At 35.3% G+C, this 20,493-nt stretch overlaps 1 protein-coding gene across 1 annotated transcript; it reads right to left on the bottom strand.

Annotated features, from left to right (window-relative positions):
• Positions 1–10,000: 10,000 nt before the first annotated feature.
• LOC139854695 (uncharacterized) lies at positions 10,001–11,820 on the bottom strand. Its single transcript, XM_071843985.1, has 4 exons — positions 11,392–11,820; positions 11,201–11,265; positions 10,507–11,112; positions 10,001–10,256 (listed from the first exon to the last, which is right to left on the bottom strand). Exons 1-4 carry the CDS (start codon positions 11,818–11,820, stop codon positions 10,001–10,003), a joined length of 1,356 nt encoding a protein of 451 aa, XP_071700086.1.
• Between the last annotated feature and the right edge of the window lie 8,673 nt (positions 11,821–20,493).

Raw genomic sequence — 20,493 nt, 5'->3', positions numbered from 1 at the left:
CCTTTCCCTTATTATTTTCTATTGCCTTTTTAAATTCAGTTGGGGTAATTTCTATAACATCATCGGAATTCTCGTCGGAATCCGATTCATTGGAGAATTGGTAATCCTCCCAATATTTTGCTTCCTTGGCGGAAACACCATTGACCATAATTAACTTTAGTCGGTTGGTTGAGGATTTTCTTTTACTTAACCGTTTTATTATTTCCCCCACCGGTTCTATTTCCTCCTCCGGTTCCTCCTCTTCCGGTTCTGATTCTTCTTCCGGTTCTGATTCTTCTTCCGGTTCTTCTTTGGGAACTTGTGAATCAGTCCAATATATATTCGACTCTTCGTTATTATTAGGTGAGTCAATGGGATTTGTGCTAGAGGTAGACATCTATCACACAATATCAAACATGTTAAGAGATTAATATATCACATAATATATACATGTTAATAATATATAGTTTCCAACAAAAATGTTAAGCAATCATTTTTAAAGAAAACATGGTCGAAGTCCAGACTCACTAATTCATCCTAATAAACTCAATAAGACACACTAATGCAAATTTTCTGGTTCTCTAAGACCAACGCTCGGATACCAACTGAAATGTCCCGTTCTTATTGATTAAAAACGTTCCATATTAATTGATTTCGTTGCGAGGTTTTGACCTCTATATGAGACGTTTTTCAAAGACTGCATTCATTTTTAAAACAAACCATAACCTTTATTTCATAAATAAAGGTTTAAAAAGCTTTACGTAGATTATCAAATAATGATAATCTAAAATATCCTGTTTACACACGACCATTACATAATGGTTTACAATACAAATATGTTACATCGAAATCAGTTTCTTGAATGCAGTTTTTACACAATATCATACAAACATGGACTCTAAATCTTGTCCTTATTTTAGTATGCAACAGCGGAAGCTCTTAGTATTGAATAAACATGCTTTAAACGTCAACAAAAATGTTGGTGAGTTATAGGTTTAACCTATATATATCAAATCGTAACAATAGACCACAAGATTTCATATTTCAATACACATCCCATACATAGAGATAAAAATCATTCATATGGTGAACACCTGGTAACCGACATTAACAAGATGCATATATATAAGAATATCCCCATCATTCCGGGACACCCTTCGGATATGATATAAATTTCGAAGTACTAAAGCATCCGGTACTTTGGATGGGGTTTGTTAGGCCCAATAGATCTATCTTTAGGATTCGCGTCAATTAGGGTGTCTGTTCCCTAATTCTTAGATTACCAGACTTAATAAAAAGGGGCATATTCGATTTCGATAATTCAACCATAGAATGTAGTTTCACGTACTTGTGTCTATTTTGTAAATCATTTATAAAACCTGCATGTATTCTCATCCCAAAAATATTAGATTTTAAAAGTGGGACTATAACTCACTTTCACAGATTTTTACTTCGTCGGGAAGTAAGACTTGGCCACTGGTTGATTCAAGAACCTATAACAATATATACATATATATCAAAGTATGTTCAAAATATATTTACAACACTTTTAATATATTTTGATGTTTTAAGTTTATTAAGTCAGCTGTCCTCGTTAGTAACCTACAACTAGTTGTCCACAGTTAGATGTATAGAAATAAATCGATAAATATTATCTTGAATCAATCCATGACCCAGTGTATACGTATCTTAGTATTGATCACAACTCAAACTATATATATTTTGGAATCAACCTCAACCCTGTATAGCTAACTCCAACATTCACATATAGAGTGTCTATGGTTGTTCCGAAATATATATAGATGTGTCGACATGATAGGTCGAAACATTGTATACGTGTCTATGGTATCTCAAGATTACATAATATACAATACAAGTTGATTAAGTTATGGTTGGAATAGATTTGTTACCAATTTTCAAGTAGCCAAAATGAGAAAAATTATCCAATCTTGTTTTACCCATAACTTCTTCATTTTAAATCCGTTTTGAGTGAATCAAATTTCTATGGTTTCATATTGAACTCTATTTTATGAATCTAAACAGAAAAAGTATAGGTTTATAGTCGGAAAAATAAGTTACAAGTTGTTTTTGTAAAGGTAGTCATTTCAGTCGAAAGAACGACGTCTAGATGACCATTTTAGAAAACATACTTCCACTTTGAGTTTAACCATAATTTTTGGATATAGTTTCATGTTCATAATAAAAATCATTTTCCCAGAATAACAACTTTTAAATCAAAGTTTATCATAGTTTTTAATTAACTAACCCAAAACAGCCCGCGGTGTTACTACGACGGCGTAAATCCGGTTTTACGGTGTTTTTCGTGTTTCCAGGTTTTAAATCATTAAGTTAGCATATCATATAGATATAGAACATGTGTTTAGTTGATTTTAAAATTCAAGTTAGAAGGATTAACTTTTATTTGCGAACAAGTTTAGAATTAACTAAACTATGTTCTAGTGATTACAAGTTTAAACCTTCGAATAAGATAGCTTTATATGTATGAATAGAATGATGTTATGAACATCATTACTACCTCAAGTTCCTTAGATAAACCTACTGGAAATGAGAAAAATAGATCTAGCTTCAAAGGATCCTTGGATGGCTTGAAAGTTCTTGAAGCAGAATCATGACACGAAAACAATTTCAAGTAAGATTTCCATTCGAAATAAGATTGTTATAGTTATAGAAATTGAATTAAAGTTTAAATATGATTATTACCTTGTATTAGAAATATAACCTACTGTAAGTAACAAAGGTTTCTTGATCTTGGATGATTACTTGGAATGGATTTAGAAAACTTGGAAGTAAACTTGCAATCTTGGAAGTATTCTTGATTTTATGAAACTAGAACTTTTGGAATTTATGAAGAACACTTAGAACTTGAAGATAGAACTTGAGAGAGATGAATTAGATGAAGAAAATTGAAGAATGAAAGTGTTTGTAGGTGTTTTTGGTCGTTGGTGTATGGATTAGATATAAAGGATATGTAATTTTGTTTTCATGTAAATAAGTCATGAATGATTACTCATATTTTTGTAATTTTATGAGATATTTCATGCTAGTTGCCAAATGATGGTTCCCACATGTGTTAGGTGACTCACATGGGCTGCTAAGAGCTGATCATTGGAGTATATATACCAATAGTACATACATCTAAAAGCTGTGTATTGTACGAGTACGAATACGGGTGCATACGAGTAGAATTGTTGATGAAACTGAACGAGGATGTAATTGTAAGCATTTTTGTTAAGTAGAAGTATTTTGATAAGTGTCTTGAAGTCTTTCAAAAGTGTATGAATACATATTAAAACACTACATGTATATACATTTTAACTGAGTCGTTAAGTCATCGTTAGTCGTTACATGTAAATGTTGTTTTGAAACCTTTAGGTTAACGATCTTGTTGAATGTTGTTAACCCATTGTTTATTATAACAAATGAGATGTTAAATTATTATATTATCATGATATTATGATATATAATATATCTTAGTATGATATATATACAGTTAAATGTCGTTACAACGATAATCGTTACATATATGTCTCGTTTCGAAATCATTAAGTTAGTAGTCTTATTTTTACATATGTATTTCATTGTTAATACACTTAATAATATATTTACTTATCATTTAACATAATTAACCAAGTGTATCAATATCTTAATATGATTCATATGTACCTAGTAAGACGTTGTTATAACGATAATCATTATATATATCGTTTTCGAGTTTCTTAAATTAATAGTCTCATTTTTATGTATATAACTCATTGTTAAAATATCTAATGAGATACATACTTATAATAAAATCATGTTAACTATATGTATATAATCATATATATGTCATCGTATAGTTTTTACAAGTTTTAACGTTCGTGAATCACCGGTCAACTTGGGTGGTCAATTGTCTATATGAAACCTATTTCAATTAATCAAGTCTTAACAAGTTTGATTGCTTAACATGTTGAAAACACTTAATCATGTAAATAACAATTTCATTTAATATATATATAAACATGGAAAAGTTCGGGTCACTACAAGCGCCGTGGGAATATTACTAGTATTAGTCTGATAGTGGACTAGCGCCAAAGATCAACCAACATAACATATAGATAATTTAATATTAATATTGATTAATTAATTATGATGCTAACAACAATAATAGAAGTGGGGTCAATGTGATTGTATGACAGGTTTCATGGATACTAGAGAGTGTGATAGGTTAAGTGATAAGATGAAACTAATGTGTGTAACCTAATCACTATTCTCGATTGTTTTTATGTTGTTTCAGGTTTGAAGATCAACCTCCATAAGTCATATGTTTATGGTGTTGGAGTTGGAATGAACGAGATTAATCGGATGGCTGATATCGTGAGTTGCACTCCTTCTTCCTTTCCTTTTACATTTCTCAGTATTCCTGTGTGTCAGAACATGCCCAGACAGCATGGCTTGAAGATTATTATCGAAAAAACTAAGAAACGTCTTTTATCTTGGAAAGTCAACTTGTTATCTATTGGGGGAAGGCTCACGCTTTTAAAATCTATTTTAGGGACTATCGGTACGTATTATATGTCTCGTTTTAAAGCACCGGTCAACGTGGTCAATAAGATTGAATCTCTGATATCTTCTTTTCTTTGGGGTGGAAAAGAAAATGATAGAAATATTCATTGGGTTGATTGGCGTTTGGTGCAAAATCCCCATGATCGTGGAGGTCTTAGCTGTCAATTATCTAAAGTCTCTTAATCTTGTGCTTCTTTATAAATGGAGATGGAGATTTTTCACCAATATGGATTCTCATTAGGCCTTGGCTATCATTGCTATTCATGGTCACGGTTCTAGTGGATCCCTCCCATGTAATTCTAACGCAACTGGTTCTTGGGTGAGTATTTGCAAGCAGATTAACGATTTGCATTTTAACAATATTAAGCAAACCAAAATCGTCAGGATAATAGATTTCGGGTTTGAGTGCTTGATTTGGGGAAAAGAGTGGATCGAATGTTTTAACTTCAATAATTGTGCAAACCCTGATTTGAAATCTGGATTCCAAGGGCATAAAACAATCGATTAGATTAACCTTATTCGATCGGGATCGAATAAGTTAATACCTTAAAGTGAGGATTAACTCTGATAACGATCGGAGTACTGATCAAAATTGTGTTAACGACTAGAGAAATGCTACCGTAATTAATTTGGGCAGAGTAACATTAATGCATCCAGTGTTGTTGAATAAATGATCTTGTTCGTGTATTTATAGATGTTGTGAGGGAATGGTGACGTGGCACATGTCCCTTTCATGGTTGTAACAAACTTTGCCAATCCCGAGGAGTGACGTGGCACCTGTCCCTTTCATGGGAATAATCGAGCATATCATAATAAAATTTCCTAGATTCATGGGCTGACGTGGCGTGCAACCTGCTTGTATGTTTGTTCCGGGATCGAATACTCGTTTCGGGATGAAGTGTCTATTCCGGGACAGTGCACTTTCTCCGGGACAACGTGCTTGTCCTGGAAAGGTATCTTTATACCGGGTTGGAATACTGAACCGGGAAGTAGCGACGGTACCGAAAACATGTTGGTACCGGCTAAGATAACACAGAACATTTGTCTGACCGGGAAGGTTTTGCTTTCTATTTACTCCAAGTGTTTCTTCATGGTGCAAATCACCATGACTTGCCACATGATGCCGGTAACTTGCATGCCGTCCGGGCTGGGTTTTTATACGATATTCCCGACTAGCCGTTCATCCGGCGTGGTCCCTTTCATCGTATGCTCACAAGTAACCTCCTGATGCCGGATGATGTCGGGAAGTAGCCATTCTTCCGAGATGGACCGTGCCAGTTAAGATCCTAGCCGGGCACCACTTTGTTAGTGTCGTTTTGAGATGGATCATTATGCGTATCATTAAGTCCCCCTAGTTTGGTGAGGTCGGCTGGAACAGCTGCGTTGCCAAACTTAAGATAACATGACCCACGCGCATGATTTGACATGCAATTAATGCGCGTTGCATGTTGTCTTTTTGAGTTTTATGGGACTCGCATAAGATTTTTGCCTATATACACGACCACTTATCTTCATTCAAGTTTTTCTACTTTCGATAGTCTTCATTTTGCATAATACAGAGAAATAGTTTTCTTAACTTCTTCGATTTGAATCTTTATTTCCTTCTTCGTTCAATATGCCTCCCAGACCTGCTAATATTCTTCATGATGTATTACGTGCGCTTAGCAACGTTGATCAAGCCTATCTTGATAGGATTTATTATATATCCCCTCAATTACGAGGCTTGGGGTTCGTGATACCCAGGTCACAACAGCGCGCTTGTGGGCCTCCACTAAATCATTGTGCTATCTATTTGAGACCTTTTGAGGTCTCAAATCTGAGATACCCATTTACACGCTTCTTCATGAAGGTTCTAAACTTCTACGTCCTTAGTGTTGCACGTTTACATTCGAATGGGGTTCGTGCGATTGTGCTTTTTGAAATGTATTTCAATGGTTTAGGCATGGTCCTAAGTAGGGATGGCAATGGATCAGATAAGGATCGGGTGACGCCGTATCCATATCCATATCCATTTATATTATGTTCATCCATATCCATATCCATATCCATTTAGTTCCAGGTCATCCATCTATATCCATATCCAGTGGATTAAGCGGGTTAATGGATATCCAATGGATATTAAAATATTGTTATAATATTTTATAATATACAATTAAAATAAAAACGCAGCATAAATATAACATGACATATTAAAATCTAACCGTAAGAATGTGTAATCTTTGTTAAAGATAAAACAAAAATTGTTAAATTTACTAAAAAACATTGTAAGTTTGTTTATGTTTTATTGTAATATATTATAGTTATTTATTATAGGGTTTAAAACATAATGTAAATCTAACGGTAAATAAACTTGTAATGGTATATATGCAAGCATACATCTATATTTATGTATTTGTATATGTATTTCGGGTGGTAATGGATATATCCATGGATGAAACTTTTCATCCATGTCCATATCCATATCCATATCCATTTAGGTTCATCCATATCTGTATCTATATCCATTTAGGTTCATCCATATCCATCACAAAGCTTGTGGATCGGGTGGATATCCACCAGATCGAGTGGCCAATGCCATCCCTAGTCCTAAGCTTGAACATTTTCAGAAGTATATATGGCTATCGTCCTATCGCAAAGGGTGGTACACTTTTACTGATGAGATTAATTTTCTTGGAGAGGCACCGGTAATTGCAGATAACTGCATTCATTTTTGCTAAGTGCTCCGATTTTCCTTTAAGGGACGCCCAGTCCTATCTATTTAGGTCGGTGACTGTACAATAGCCAAGACAGTTGTCTGAGCTGGGCAAAGCAATGGTTGACCAGTTGAAGGGCCTGATGATTCATCAACAGTCTTATAATGAGCAGGTGCTGGTAATGGCCAATGTTAGCAACAACTGGACCCATTCTGATAGGATTCATGTTGCTCGCAGAGGCGGGAGAGGTATTTATCCATGTAATGTTCTTTATTCTTTTTTACGTAGTCGTGATTTATAGAACAATGTTTTATGATCTGTGTAGAGTTGACCGTGTCGGAGATTTTGAGGGCGACGAGTCTAGATGGCATGGTTTTTACTGATAAGGTGGTTGAAGGTATGGCCCCGGCGTCTTCCAGTCACCATAGGGTGCCGCCTCCTGAAGACTTGGAGTCTTTCAATGGTGGTTCTTCAGAGGGTGGGCTAATCCACCGCACCAGGCGTCGGATTGAGCCATCTATAGCAGCTGAATGTATGCCTTTGACACATGCTCACTTTTTGTTTATCTAATAATATCTTGTGCTGACTACATTTCTTTCTTTCGTTTATGCGTAGGTAACGCTGGTGTGACTTCTGCGGGGACGCAGGCACCTGTCCCCATGGTTCTATTGCTAGAGGGGCTGCTCCCTGGGAAAGATGTGAGCTGGTTGTGGGGGAGAGTCGGGTGGCTGAGGAAGAGCCGGTTACTGAAAGGGAGTCAGTTCAAGGGCACCGTCCCGACAAAGAACCTGCCATTGAGGCCTCGGATGCTCGCCCCCAGCTGACAACAAATGCTGGGCAGAATGTTTACGTCCTGCCCGACTGTAACGTCGAGCCATTCCGTGATCTTTTACACTGTGATGCTTCAGACTACCCGGTTTACAGGGAGTATCTGGACTTCATAACCTTTTCGGCTCTGAAAGAGGCATTGGCCACTCTTTCCGCCACCCAGGCACAGCGCTTGCATTCTCAGCTTGCCGTTCGGCTCTAAAAGAGGCATTGGCCGCTCTTTCCGCCACCCAGGCACAGCATCTTGCGGCGGATGAATTGAACCGAAGCGAGGCTGATGCTCGTCGCATTCACGAGCATTGTGTTATGTTTGAGAATGATAACCGCCACATGGCGGAATTGTCAGGGATGATTACTGCCTTGAGAGGGAGTTTGCGTCGGCAAAGGAGGCCCTGGAGCCCACCCAGGATGAGTTGCGTGTTTCCCGGGTAGCTCAGGAAATGTTGAAGGCGGAGCTTGCCCAGGAACAGGAGAGGGTCGCCCTTCTTTCTGATGACAATAAGAAGTTATCAGAGAAGGTGTCGGCAACGTTGGGTGAACTTACCCACCTTCAACATTGTATACCTGTGCTTTTTGCCTGCCTTTTGAAGTCATCCATTGTTCATCAGCCGTTTAATGCCTTTATTGAGGCTATCAAGAAGTTGACTACATTTGAGGTGTTAAGGGCAGTGCAGTGCTTCTTGCCATCTGGTAGCGCGACCCAAAAGATGAAAACTGATTTGAGCGCTACATGTATCCAGGACTGCCAGCGGGCACATGAGGCTCTCGGCCAGATTAGCTTTGAAGAGTTAGATAAAATCTGTAGGGACGAGAATTCATCCATAGAGGATATTGTAAATTACCAACCGTAGAGATATCCACTCGGTTGTGTTTTTGTTATGAAAGTGATTTCTTTACATTTTGTTATGTTTTGTATGTAAACTAGTTTATTTTGCTTTAACTTGCGAGTAGCGTCATGACAAAAATGTAGATATGTAGACTACGCGTGAGTATGGTCGAGTTGTTTATACGGTAAAACCGGACCATCAATGATATGGCCGGACACCCTCGTTATCCGAGAAGGTTCTTCAAGAGGTGTCCTCCTACCAACGAAAGCTAGAAAGCATTTCTTCTGGCGGTAGGTCTGGAATATGCTAAAAACTTTTATTTTCGTTTGTGTCACATTCAGAGTCGTTGCAGTGCATAAGTATATAAAATGAAACTTTGTTGACGACTTATACATAAAAATGATTTGAGTACATAAGTGTTTTGCATTTCTGCCATCCGAGTGGGTAATCAGGCCTCCCTGTTGCAGGTAAGTTACAGATGATATTTCTTTAAATGAAAGGTGTGCCAAGGGCGTTGTATCGAAACTCCCTCTGGTGTTTCTAGGTGGTATGAGCCGTACTCAGTTATGTCGACAACCCTGTAAGCTCCCTCCCATCATGGGCCCAAATTTTTGACGTCTTGCTGCCGGCTGACCTCGTTGCTACGTAACACCAATTCGTTTAACTGAAAGTCCAGTGGCTAGACTTTTTTGTCATAGTGGTTTGCGATTTTTTGCTTCTTTTCGGCTTGCCGGATATGTGCCATTGTCCGCCGTTCTTTTAGAGCATCCAAGTTTTCTCGTAATGCTTCGTCGTTTTGTTGTTCATCGAATGTTTTTATCCGGTTGGTTGGGATAAGCACTTCAGCCGGGATAACCGCTTCGGTGCTGTATACCAGACTAAAAGGAGTTTCATTTGTACTGTCTTTTGGTGTTGTCCAGTGTGACCATAATACATATTGGATTCATCCACCCATCCTTGTCGGTGTTTACCTAGTCTTGGTTTTATGCCGGCGACGATGTCTCTGTTAGTGACCTCGACTTGTCCGTTGGCCTGCGGGTAGGCCACGGAAGTAAATGACTGCTGAATGTCCATGTCTGTACACCAGTCTTAAAATGGATTGTGTGCAAACTATGTGCCGTTGTCGCTGACTATCTCTCGTGGTAAACCGAAACAACAAACGATGTCCTCCCATACAAAGGTTAAGATTTTTCTTCCTGTGATCGTGCTTAACGGTTTTGCCTCGACCCATTTTGTAAAGTAGTCGATTGCAATGACTAGGAATTTAACGTTTCCAACACCTCTTGGGAATGGCCCGACAATGTCGATCCCCCATTTGCAGAACAGCCAAGCTGCGTGTATAGGAATCATGTTATGACGAGGGGATCTGTTGACGGGAGCATGTATTTGACATGCCCACACAGTTTACGATCAGATCATATGTGTCCCGGTACATATGTGGCCAAAAATAACCCATTCTTTTGATCCTGCTGACTATCGTTCGGTAGCCGGAGTGTGTAGTGCAGGCTCCTTCGTGCATTTCTTGTATGATTTCTTTGGCCTGCGCTAGCCCAACGCATCTTAAGTAAGGCTCTGTGAATAATTTCCTATACAAGATGCCATTTTTAAAGTTATACATTACTGCCCGCATTCGTATCCTACGGGCTTGTAGTTTGTCTTCCGGGACAGTACCGTCGGCAAGGTATTTTATGAAAGGTGTCATCCAACATTCTTCTTCTGTTGTGATTGTTGCCATGAAAGTGTCCTCTTCAGTTGACTTTCTTTCCAGTACTTCAACCATAACCTTTTTGGTGAACTGGTCGTAGAGCAGAGAGGCAAGCTTGCTTAAAGCATCCACTTTCTTGTTACGGTTACGGGGTATTTGCTTTATTTCAAATGCCGCGAAGGTTTTGGTTAGTGCTTTTGTAAGCTTTAGGTATTTTTGCATCGATGTATCTCTTGCTTCGAAGCTTCCGTTTAACTGGCTTGCTACCAGTTGTGAGTCGACATAAGCTGTGAGTTGTCGTACATCAATACTTTTTGCTAAGCGTAATCTGGCTATTAGTGCTTCGTACTTGGCCTCGTTGTTTGAGGCAGCGAACTTCAACCGTATAGCGTAGGTTATTTCTTCTCCATTTGGGGAAACGAGGAGCAGGCCTATGCCGGCCCCTTCCTCACTCGACGCTCCATCCGTATATAGTTCCCATAATTCGTCTGTTTCCCTTCTTGTTACGTTGTTTCGCCTTTTTTGATCATGTCAGAGGGGAGCTCTACCAGGAAGTCGGCTATGGGAGGAAGGTGATTTCGTGCTCGCCAAGTTCTATTACCCACTTCGCCATTCTTCCAGAAATTTCTGGCCTAGTCAGGACGTGTTTGATCAGTTGTCCCGTGAAAACCTGTATCAGATGTGCTTGAAAATATCGCCGTAACCGTCTGGCTGTGTGCACTAAGGCGTAAATTAGTTTTTCCATGGCCGGGTAGTTTACTTCTCCGTTTTGTAATACTTTACTTACGAAGTATACCTGCATTTGGGTTTTACCTCTGTCGGCAATTAGAACCGAGCTGATTGCCTCAGAGGAGGCAACAAGGTATATCGTAAGGGTTTCACCCGGTATTGGTGCCGTTAACGTTGGTATTTCTTTTAAGAATGCCTTTACATCCTGGAAGGCCTTCTCGGCCTCATCCATCGAAATGAAATCTTTCTTGCTCAAGCAGCCCTTTAATGTTTGAAAAAAAGGAAGGGCTCTGTCGGCGGCCCGTGACAGAAACCTTGTGAGCGCTGCTAGCTTCCCGTTTAAGCTTTGCACGTGTTTTTTACTCCTGGGTGACTGCATGTTTTCGATTGCTTGGATTTTCTTCGGGTTTGCCTTGATTCCTCTCGGAGTTATCGTGAAGCCTAAGAAACGTCCTTCTTCCATTCCGAAAGAGCATTTTGACGGATTTAGCTTCATATTGATTTTGTGTAGTGAATCGAACGTTTCAATGATGTCTAAAATCATCTGTTCTTCTGTTTTTCTTTTGATAACGATGTTGTCGACGTATGCTTCGATATTTCATCCAATTTGGTCATTGAATGCTTTGTCGATTACCTGTTGATATGTTGCTCTGGCATTCTTCAACCCAAATGGCATTTTTCTATAACAAAAGATGACTTTATTTGTGAAGAATGCAGTCTTTTTTTCGTCAACCTCTGCCATTAGGATTTGTAGGTAACCCCTGTATGCATCCAGGAAGCTCAAAAACTGAAAACCCGAGAGCGACTCGACCTTCAAGTCCATCTCCGGTAGATGGTAATTGTCTTTTGGGCATGCTTTGTGTAGTGACCCAAACTTTTCCATGTTTATATATATATATATATATATATATATATATATATATATATATATATATATATATATATATATATATTAAATGAGATTGTTATTTACATGATTAAGTGTTTCCAACATGTTAAGCAATCAAACTTGTTAAGACTTGATTAATTGAAATAGGTTTCATATAGACAATTGACCACCCAAGTTGACCGGCGATTCACGAACGTTAAAACTTGTAAAAACTATATGATGACATATATATATATATATATATATATATATATATATATATATATATATATATATATATATATATATATATATATATATATATATATATAGTTAACATGATATTATGATAAGTAAACATATCATTAAGTATATTAACAATGAACTACATATGTAAAAACAAGACTACTAACTTAATGATTTTGAAACGAGACATATATGTAAAGATTATCGTTGTAACGACATTTAATGTATATATATCATATTAAGATATATTAATACATCATGATATCATGATAATGTAATAATTTTACATCTCATTTGATTTAATAAACAATGGGTTAACAACATTTAACAAGATCGTTAACCTAAAGGTTTCAAAACAACACTTACATTTAGCGACTAACGATGACTTAACGACTCAGTTAAAATGTATATACATGTAGTGTTTTAATATGTATTCATACACTTTTGAAAGAATTCAAGACACTTATCAAAATACTTCTACTTAACAAAAATGCTTACAATTACATCCTCGTTCAGTTTCATCAACAATTCTACTCGTATGCACCCGTATTCGTACTCGTACAATACACAGCTTTTAGATGTATGTACTATTGGTATATACACTCCAATGATCAGCTCTTAGCAGCCCATGTGAGTCACCTAACACATGTGGGAACAATCATTTGGCAACTAGCATGAAATATCTCATAAAATTACAAAAATATGAGTAATCATTCATGACTTATTTACATGTAAACAAAAATTACACATCCTTTATATCAAATCCATATACCAATGACCAAAAACACCCACAAACACTTTCATTCTTCAATTTTCTTCATCTAATTAATCTCTCTCAAGTTCTATCTTCAAGTTCTAAGTGTTCTTCATAAATTCTACAAGTTCTAGTTTCATAAAATCAAGAATACTTCCAAGTTTGCTAGCTTACTTCCAATCTTGTAGAGTGATCATCCAACCTCAAGAAATCTTTATCATTTGCAGTAAGATATCTTTCTAATACAAGGTAATACTCATATTAAAACTTTGATTCAATTTCTATAACTATAACAATCTTATTTCGAGTGAAAATCTTACTTGAACTTGTTTTCGTGTCATGATTCTGCTTCAAGAACTTTCAAGCCATCCAAGGATCCTTTGAAGCTAGATCCATTTTTCTCATTTCCAGTAGCTTTATCCAGAAAACTTGAGGTAGTAATGATGTTCATAACATCATTCGATTCATACATATAAAGCTATCTTATTCGAAGGTTTAAACTTGTAATCACTAGAACATAGTTTAGTTAATTCTAAACTTGTTCGCAAACAAAAGTTAATCCTTCTAACTTGACTTTTAAAATCAACTAAACACATGTTCTATATCTATATGATATGCTAACTTAATGATTTAAAACCTGGAAACACGAAGAACACTGTAAAACCGGACATACACCGTCGTAGTAACACCGTGGGCTGTTTTGGGTTAGTTTATTAAAAACTATGATAAACTTTGATTTAAAAGTTGTTCTTCTGGGAAAATGATTTTTCTTATGAACATGAAACTATATCTAAAAATCATGGTTAAACTCAAAGTGGAAGTATGTTTTCTAAAATGATCATCTAGACGTCGTTCTTTCGGCTGAAATGACAATCTTTACAAAAATGACTTGTAACTTATATTTCTGGCTATAAACCTGTACTTTTTCTGTTTAGATTCATAAAATAGAGTTCAATATAAAACCATAGCAATTTGATTCACTCAAAACGGATTTAAAATGAAGAAGTTATGGGTAAAACAAGATTGGATAATTTTTCTTGTTGTAGCAACGTGAAAATTGGTAACAAATCTATATTAATCATATCCTAGCTAACTTATATTGTATTATACATGTATTCTAATATATTATGTAATCTTGGGATACCATAGACACGTATGCAAATGTTTTGACATATCATATCGACCCACGTGTATATATTATTTGGAACAACCATAGATAATCTATATGCAGTAATGTGGTAGTTAGCTATACAGGGTTGAGGTTGATTCCAAAAATATATATACTTTGAGTTGTGATCTAGCCTGAGACGTGTATACACTGGGTCGTGGATTGATTCAAGATAATATATATCAATTTTTTTTCTGTACATCTAACGTTGGACAACTAGTTGTAGGTTACTAACGAGGACAACTGACTTAATAAACTTAAAACATCAAAATGTATTAAAAGTGTTGTAAATATATTTTGAATATACTTTGATATATATGTACATATTTGTTATAGGTTCGTGAATCGACCAGTGGCCAAGTCTTACTTCCCGTCGAAGTAAAAATCTGTGAATGTGAGTTATAGTCCCACTTTTAAAATCTAATATTTTTGGGATGAGAATAAATGCAGGTTTTATAAATGATTTACAAAATAGACACAAGTACATGAAACTACATTCTATGGTTGAATTATCGAAATTGAATATGCCCCTTTTTATTAAGTCTGGTAATCTAAGAATTAGGGAACAAACACCCTAATTGACGCGAATCCTAAAGATAGATCTATTGGGCCTAACAAACCCCATCCAAAGTACCGGATGCTTTAGTACTTCGAAATTTATATCATATCCGAAGGGTGTCCCGGAATGATGGGGATATTCTTATATATGCATCTTGTTAATGTCGGTTACCAGGTGTTCACCATATGAATGATTTTTATCTCTATTTATGGGATGTATATTGAAATATGAAATCTTGTGATCTATTGTTATGATTGATATATATAGGTTAAACCTATAGCTCACCAACATTTTTGTTGACGTTTAAAGCATGTTTATTCTCAGGTGAATATTAAGAGCTTCCGCTGTTGCATACTAAAATGAGGACAAGATTTGGAGTCCATGTTTGTATGATATTATGTAAAAACTGCATTCAAGAAACATATGTCGATGTAATATATTTCTATTGTAAACCATTATGTAATGGTCGTGTGTAAATAGTATATTTTAGATTATCATTATTTGATAATCTACCTAATGCTTTTGAAACCTTTATTGATAAAATAAAGGTTATGGTTGTTTTAAAAATGAATGCAGTCTTTGAAAAACGTCTCATATAGAGGTCAAAACCTCGCAACGAAATCAATTAATATGGATCGTTTATAATCAATATGAACGGGACATTTCAGTTGGTATCCGAGCGTTGGTCTTAGAGAACCAGAATTTTGCATTAGTGTGTCTTATCGAGTTTGTTAGGATGCATTAGTGAGTCTGGACTTCGACCGTGTTTACATGAAAAATGATTGCTTAACAAATTTTGTTGGAAACTATATATTTTTAACATGTGAATATTATGTGATATATTAATCTCTTAACGTGTTTGATATTATGTGATAGATGTCTACCTCTAGAACAAGTCCCATTGACTCACCTAATAATAATGAAGAGTCAAATGTAAATTGGAATGATTCGTGGACTGATTCACAAGTTCCCGAAGAGGAACCGGAAGAAGAGTCGGAACCGGAAGAAGAATCGGAACCGGAAGAAGAATCGGAACCGGAAGTGTAGTGACCCGAACTTTTCCATGTTTATATATATTAATTGAGATTGATATTTACATGATTAAATGTTTCCAACATGTTAAGCAATCAAACTTGTTAAGACTTGATTAATTGAAATATGTTTCATATAGACAATTGACCACCCAAGTTGACCGGTGATTCACGAACGTTAAAACTTGTAAAAACTATACAATGACATATATATGGTTATATATATAGTTAACATGTTTTTATTATAAGTATGTATCTCATTAGGTATTTTAACAATGAGTTATATACATAAAAATGAGACTATTAATTTAAGAAACTTTAAAACGATATATATATAACGATTATCATTATAACAACGTCTTACTAGGTACATATAAATCATATTAAGATATTGATACACTTGGTTAATTATGTTAAATGATAAGTAAATATATTATTAAGTGTATTAACAATGAAATACATATGTAAAAATAAGACTACTAACTTAATGATTTCGAAACGAGACATATATGTAAAGATTATCGTTGTAACGACATTTAACTGTATATACATCATACTAAGATATATTATATATCATAATATCATGATAATATAATAATTTAACATCTCATTTGTTATAATAAACAATGGGTTAACAACATTCAACAAGATCGTTAACCTAAAGGTTTCAAAACAACATTTACATGTAACGACTAACGATGACTTAACGACTCAGTTAAAATGTATATACATGTAGTGTTTTAATATGTATTCATACACTTTTGAAAGACTTCAAGACACTTATCAAAATACTTCTACTTAACAAAAATGCTTACAATTACATCCTCGTTTAGTTTCATCAACAATTCTACTCGTATGCACCCGTATTCGTACTCGTACAATACACAGCTTTTAGATGTATGTACTATTGGTATATACACTCCAATGATCAGCTCTTAGCAGCCCATGTGAGTCACCTAACACATGTGGGAACCATCATTTGGCAACTAGCATGAAATATCTCATAAAATTACAAAAATATGAGTAATCATTCATGACTTATTTACATGAAAACAAAATTACATATCCTTTATATCTAATCCATACACCAACGACCAAAAACACCTACAAACACTTTCATTCTTAAATTTTCTTCATCTAATTGATCTCTCTTAAGTTCTATCTTCAAGTTCTAAGTGTTCTTCATATATTTTACAAGTTCTAGTTACATAAAATCAAGAATACTTTCAAGTTTGCTAGCTCACTTCCAATCTTGTAAGGTGATCATCCAACCTCAAGAAATCTTTGTTTCTTACAGTAGGTTATCATTCTAATACAAGGTAATAATCATATTCAAACTTTGGTTCAATTTCTATAACTATGACAATCTTATTTCAAGTGATGATCTTACTTGAACTTGTTTTCGTGTCATGATTCTGGTTCAAGAACTTCGAGCCATCCAAGGATCCGTTGAAGCTAGATCCATTTTTATATTTTCCAGTAGGTTTATCCAAGGAACTTAAGGTAGTAATGATGTTCATAACATCGTTCGATTCATACATATAAAGCTATCTTATTCGAAGGTTTAAACTTGTAATCACTAGAACATAGTTTAGTTAATTCTAAACTTGTTCGCAAACAAAAGTTAATCCTTCTAACTTGACTTTTAAAATCAACTAAACACATGTTCTATATCTATATGATATGCTAACTTAATGATTTAAAACCTGGAAACACGAAAAACACCGTAAAACCGGATTTACGCCGTCGTAGTAACACCGCGGGCTGTTTTGGGCTAGTTAATTAAAAACTATGATAAACTTTGATTTAAAAGTTGTTATTCTGAGAAAATGATTTTTATTATGAACATGAAACTATATCCAAAAATTATGGTTAAACTCAAAGTGGAAGTATGTTTTCTAAAATGGTCATCTAGACGTCGTTCTTTCGACTGAAATGACTACCTTTACAAAAACGACTTGTAAATTATTTTTCCGACTATAAACCTATACTTTTTCTGTTTAGATTCATAAAATTGAGTTCAATATGAAACCATAGCAATTTGATTCACTCAAAACGGATTTAAAATGAAGAAGTTATGGGTAAAACAAGATTGGATAATTTTTCTCATTTTAGCTACGTGAAAATTGGTAACAAATCTATTCCAACCATAACTTAATCAACTTGTATTGTATATTATGTAATCTTGAGATACCATAGACACGTATACAATGTTTCGACCTATCATGTCGACACATCTATATATATTTCGGAACAACCATAGACACTCTATATGTGAATGTTGGAGTTAGCTATACAGGGTTGAGGTTGATTCCAAAATATATATAGTTTGAGTTGTGATCAATACTGAGATACGTATACACTGGGTCGTGGATTGATTCAAGATAATATTTATCGATTTATTTCTGTACATCTAACTGTGGACAACTAGTTGTAGGTTACTAACGAGGACAGCTGACTTAATAAACTTAAAACATCAAAATATATTAAAAGTGTTGTAAATATATTTTGAACATACTTTGATATATATGTATATATTGTTATAGGTTCGTGAATCAACCAGTGGCCAAGTCTTACTTCCCGACGAAGTAAAAAATCTGTGAAAGTGAGTTATAGTCCCACTTTTAAAATCTAATATTTTTGGGATGAGAATACATGCAGGTTTTATAAATGATTTACAAAATAGACACAAGTACGTGAAACTACATTCTATGGTTGAATTATCGAAATCGAATATGCCCCTTTTTATTAATTCTGGTAATCTAAGAATTAGGGAACAGACACCCTAATTGACGCGAATCCTAAAGATAGATCTATCGGGCCCAACAAGCCCCATCCAAAGTACCGGATGCTTTAGTACTTCGAAATTTATATCATATCCGAAGGGTATCCCGGAATGATGGGGATATTCTTATATATGCATCTTGTTAATGTCGGTTATCAGGTGTTCACCATATGAATGATTTTTATCTCTATGTATGGGATGTGTATTGAAATATGAAATCTTGTGGTCTATTATTATGATTTGATATATATAGGTTAAACCTATAACTCACCAACATTTTTGTTGACGTTTTAAGCATGTTTATTCTCAGGTGATTATTAAGAGCTTCCGCTGTCGCATACTTAAATAAGGACGAGATTTGGAGTCCATGCTTGTATGATATTGTGTAAAAACTGCATTCAAGAAACTTATTTTGTTGTAACATATTTGTATTGTAAACCATTATGTAATGGTCGTGTGTAAACAGGATATTTTAGATTATCATTATTTGATAATCTACGTAAAGCTTTTAAACCTTTATTGATGAAATAAAGGTTATGGTTTGTTTTAAAAATGAATGCAGTCTTTAAAAAACGTCTCATATAGAGGTCAAAACCTCGCAACGAAATCAATTAATATGGAACGTTTTTAATCAATAAGAACGGGACATTTCAGTTGGTATCAGAGCGTTGGTCTTAGAGAACCAGAATTTTGCATTAGTGTGTCTTATCGAGTTTGTTAGGATGCATTAGTGAGTCTGTACTTCGACCGTGTTTACTTGAAAAATGATTGCTTAACAAATTTTGTTGGAAACTATATATTTTTAACATGTGAATATTATGTGATATATTAATCTCTTAACGCGTTTGATATTATGTGATAGATGTCTACCTCTAGAACAAGTCCCATTGACTCACCTAATAATAATGAAGAGTCAAATGTAAATTGGAATGATTCGTGGACTGATTCACAAGTTCCCGAAGAGGAACCGGAAGAAGAGTCGGAACCGGAAGAAGAATCGGAACCGGAAGAAGAATCGGAACCGGATGAAGAAATAGAACCGGTGGGGGAAATAATAAAACGGTTAAGTAAAAGAAAATCCTCAACCAACCGACCAAAGTTAATTATGGTCAATGGTGTTTCCGCCAAGGAAGCAAAATATTGGGAGGATTACCAATTCTCCGATGAATCGGATTCCGACGAGAATTCCGATGATGTTATAGAAATTACCCCAACTGAATTTAAAAAGGCAAAAGAAAATAATAAGTGAAAGGGCATAAAAATAGAGAAATCTAATTCCAACCCCGATGAACTTTATATGTATCGTCAACCCCCGAAGTCCTTAAGTTGTAACAATGACCCGGGAACCTCTAAACCACCAGGTTTTTCTAAACCAATGTGGACAACGACGGCTCGTATTAGGGGAACATCATATATCCCTAGAAACTTGGCAAAACGATCCAAAACCGAAGAAGAAGAAACAAGCGAGTCGGAATAAGATAGTTGTATTCGTGTGGTGTAATATATGTAATATAGTGTGCTTATGCTTTATGATATATGTAAAAATTGCTTGTATTAATAAGTATTTTTTTTTTATGAATCTAACTCTTGTCTATTTTACAGTTTAAAAACACAAAATGGATAGACAACCCAATATTTTAAGAGACCTACCCGGAGACATGATTGATGAAATCTTGTCTAGAGTCGGTCAGAATTCCTCGGCACAACTATTTAAGGCGAGATCAGTTTGTAAGACATTCGAAAATGTTCCAAGAATGT

The sequence above is a fragment of the Rutidosis leptorrhynchoides genome, chromosome 6 (genome assembly GCF_046630445.1).
Source record: "Rutidosis leptorrhynchoides isolate AG116_Rl617_1_P2 chromosome 6, CSIRO_AGI_Rlap_v1, whole genome shotgun sequence".
In the NCBI taxonomy this organism is placed as follows: Eukaryota; Viridiplantae; Streptophyta; class Magnoliopsida; order Asterales; family Asteraceae; genus Rutidosis; species Rutidosis leptorrhynchoides.
The sequence above is the reverse complement of the archived record's forward strand: the minus strand, read 5'-3'. Positions and strand labels throughout refer to the sequence as shown.

Coding starts and splice junctions, on each gene's coding strand:
- LOC139854695 (XM_071843985.1), bottom strand. CDS start 11,820: ATGAAGCTAAATCCGTCAAAATGCTCTTTCGGAATGGAAGAAGGACGT. Junction 11,266..11,391: donor GAGGTAAAACCCAAATGCAG/GTATACTTCGTA, acceptor CATCTGATACAG/GTTTTCACGGGACAACTGAT. Junction 11,113..11,200: donor ATTTCTGGAAGAATGGCGAA/GTGGGTAATAGA, acceptor TGATCAAAAAAG/GCGAAACAACGTAACAAGAA.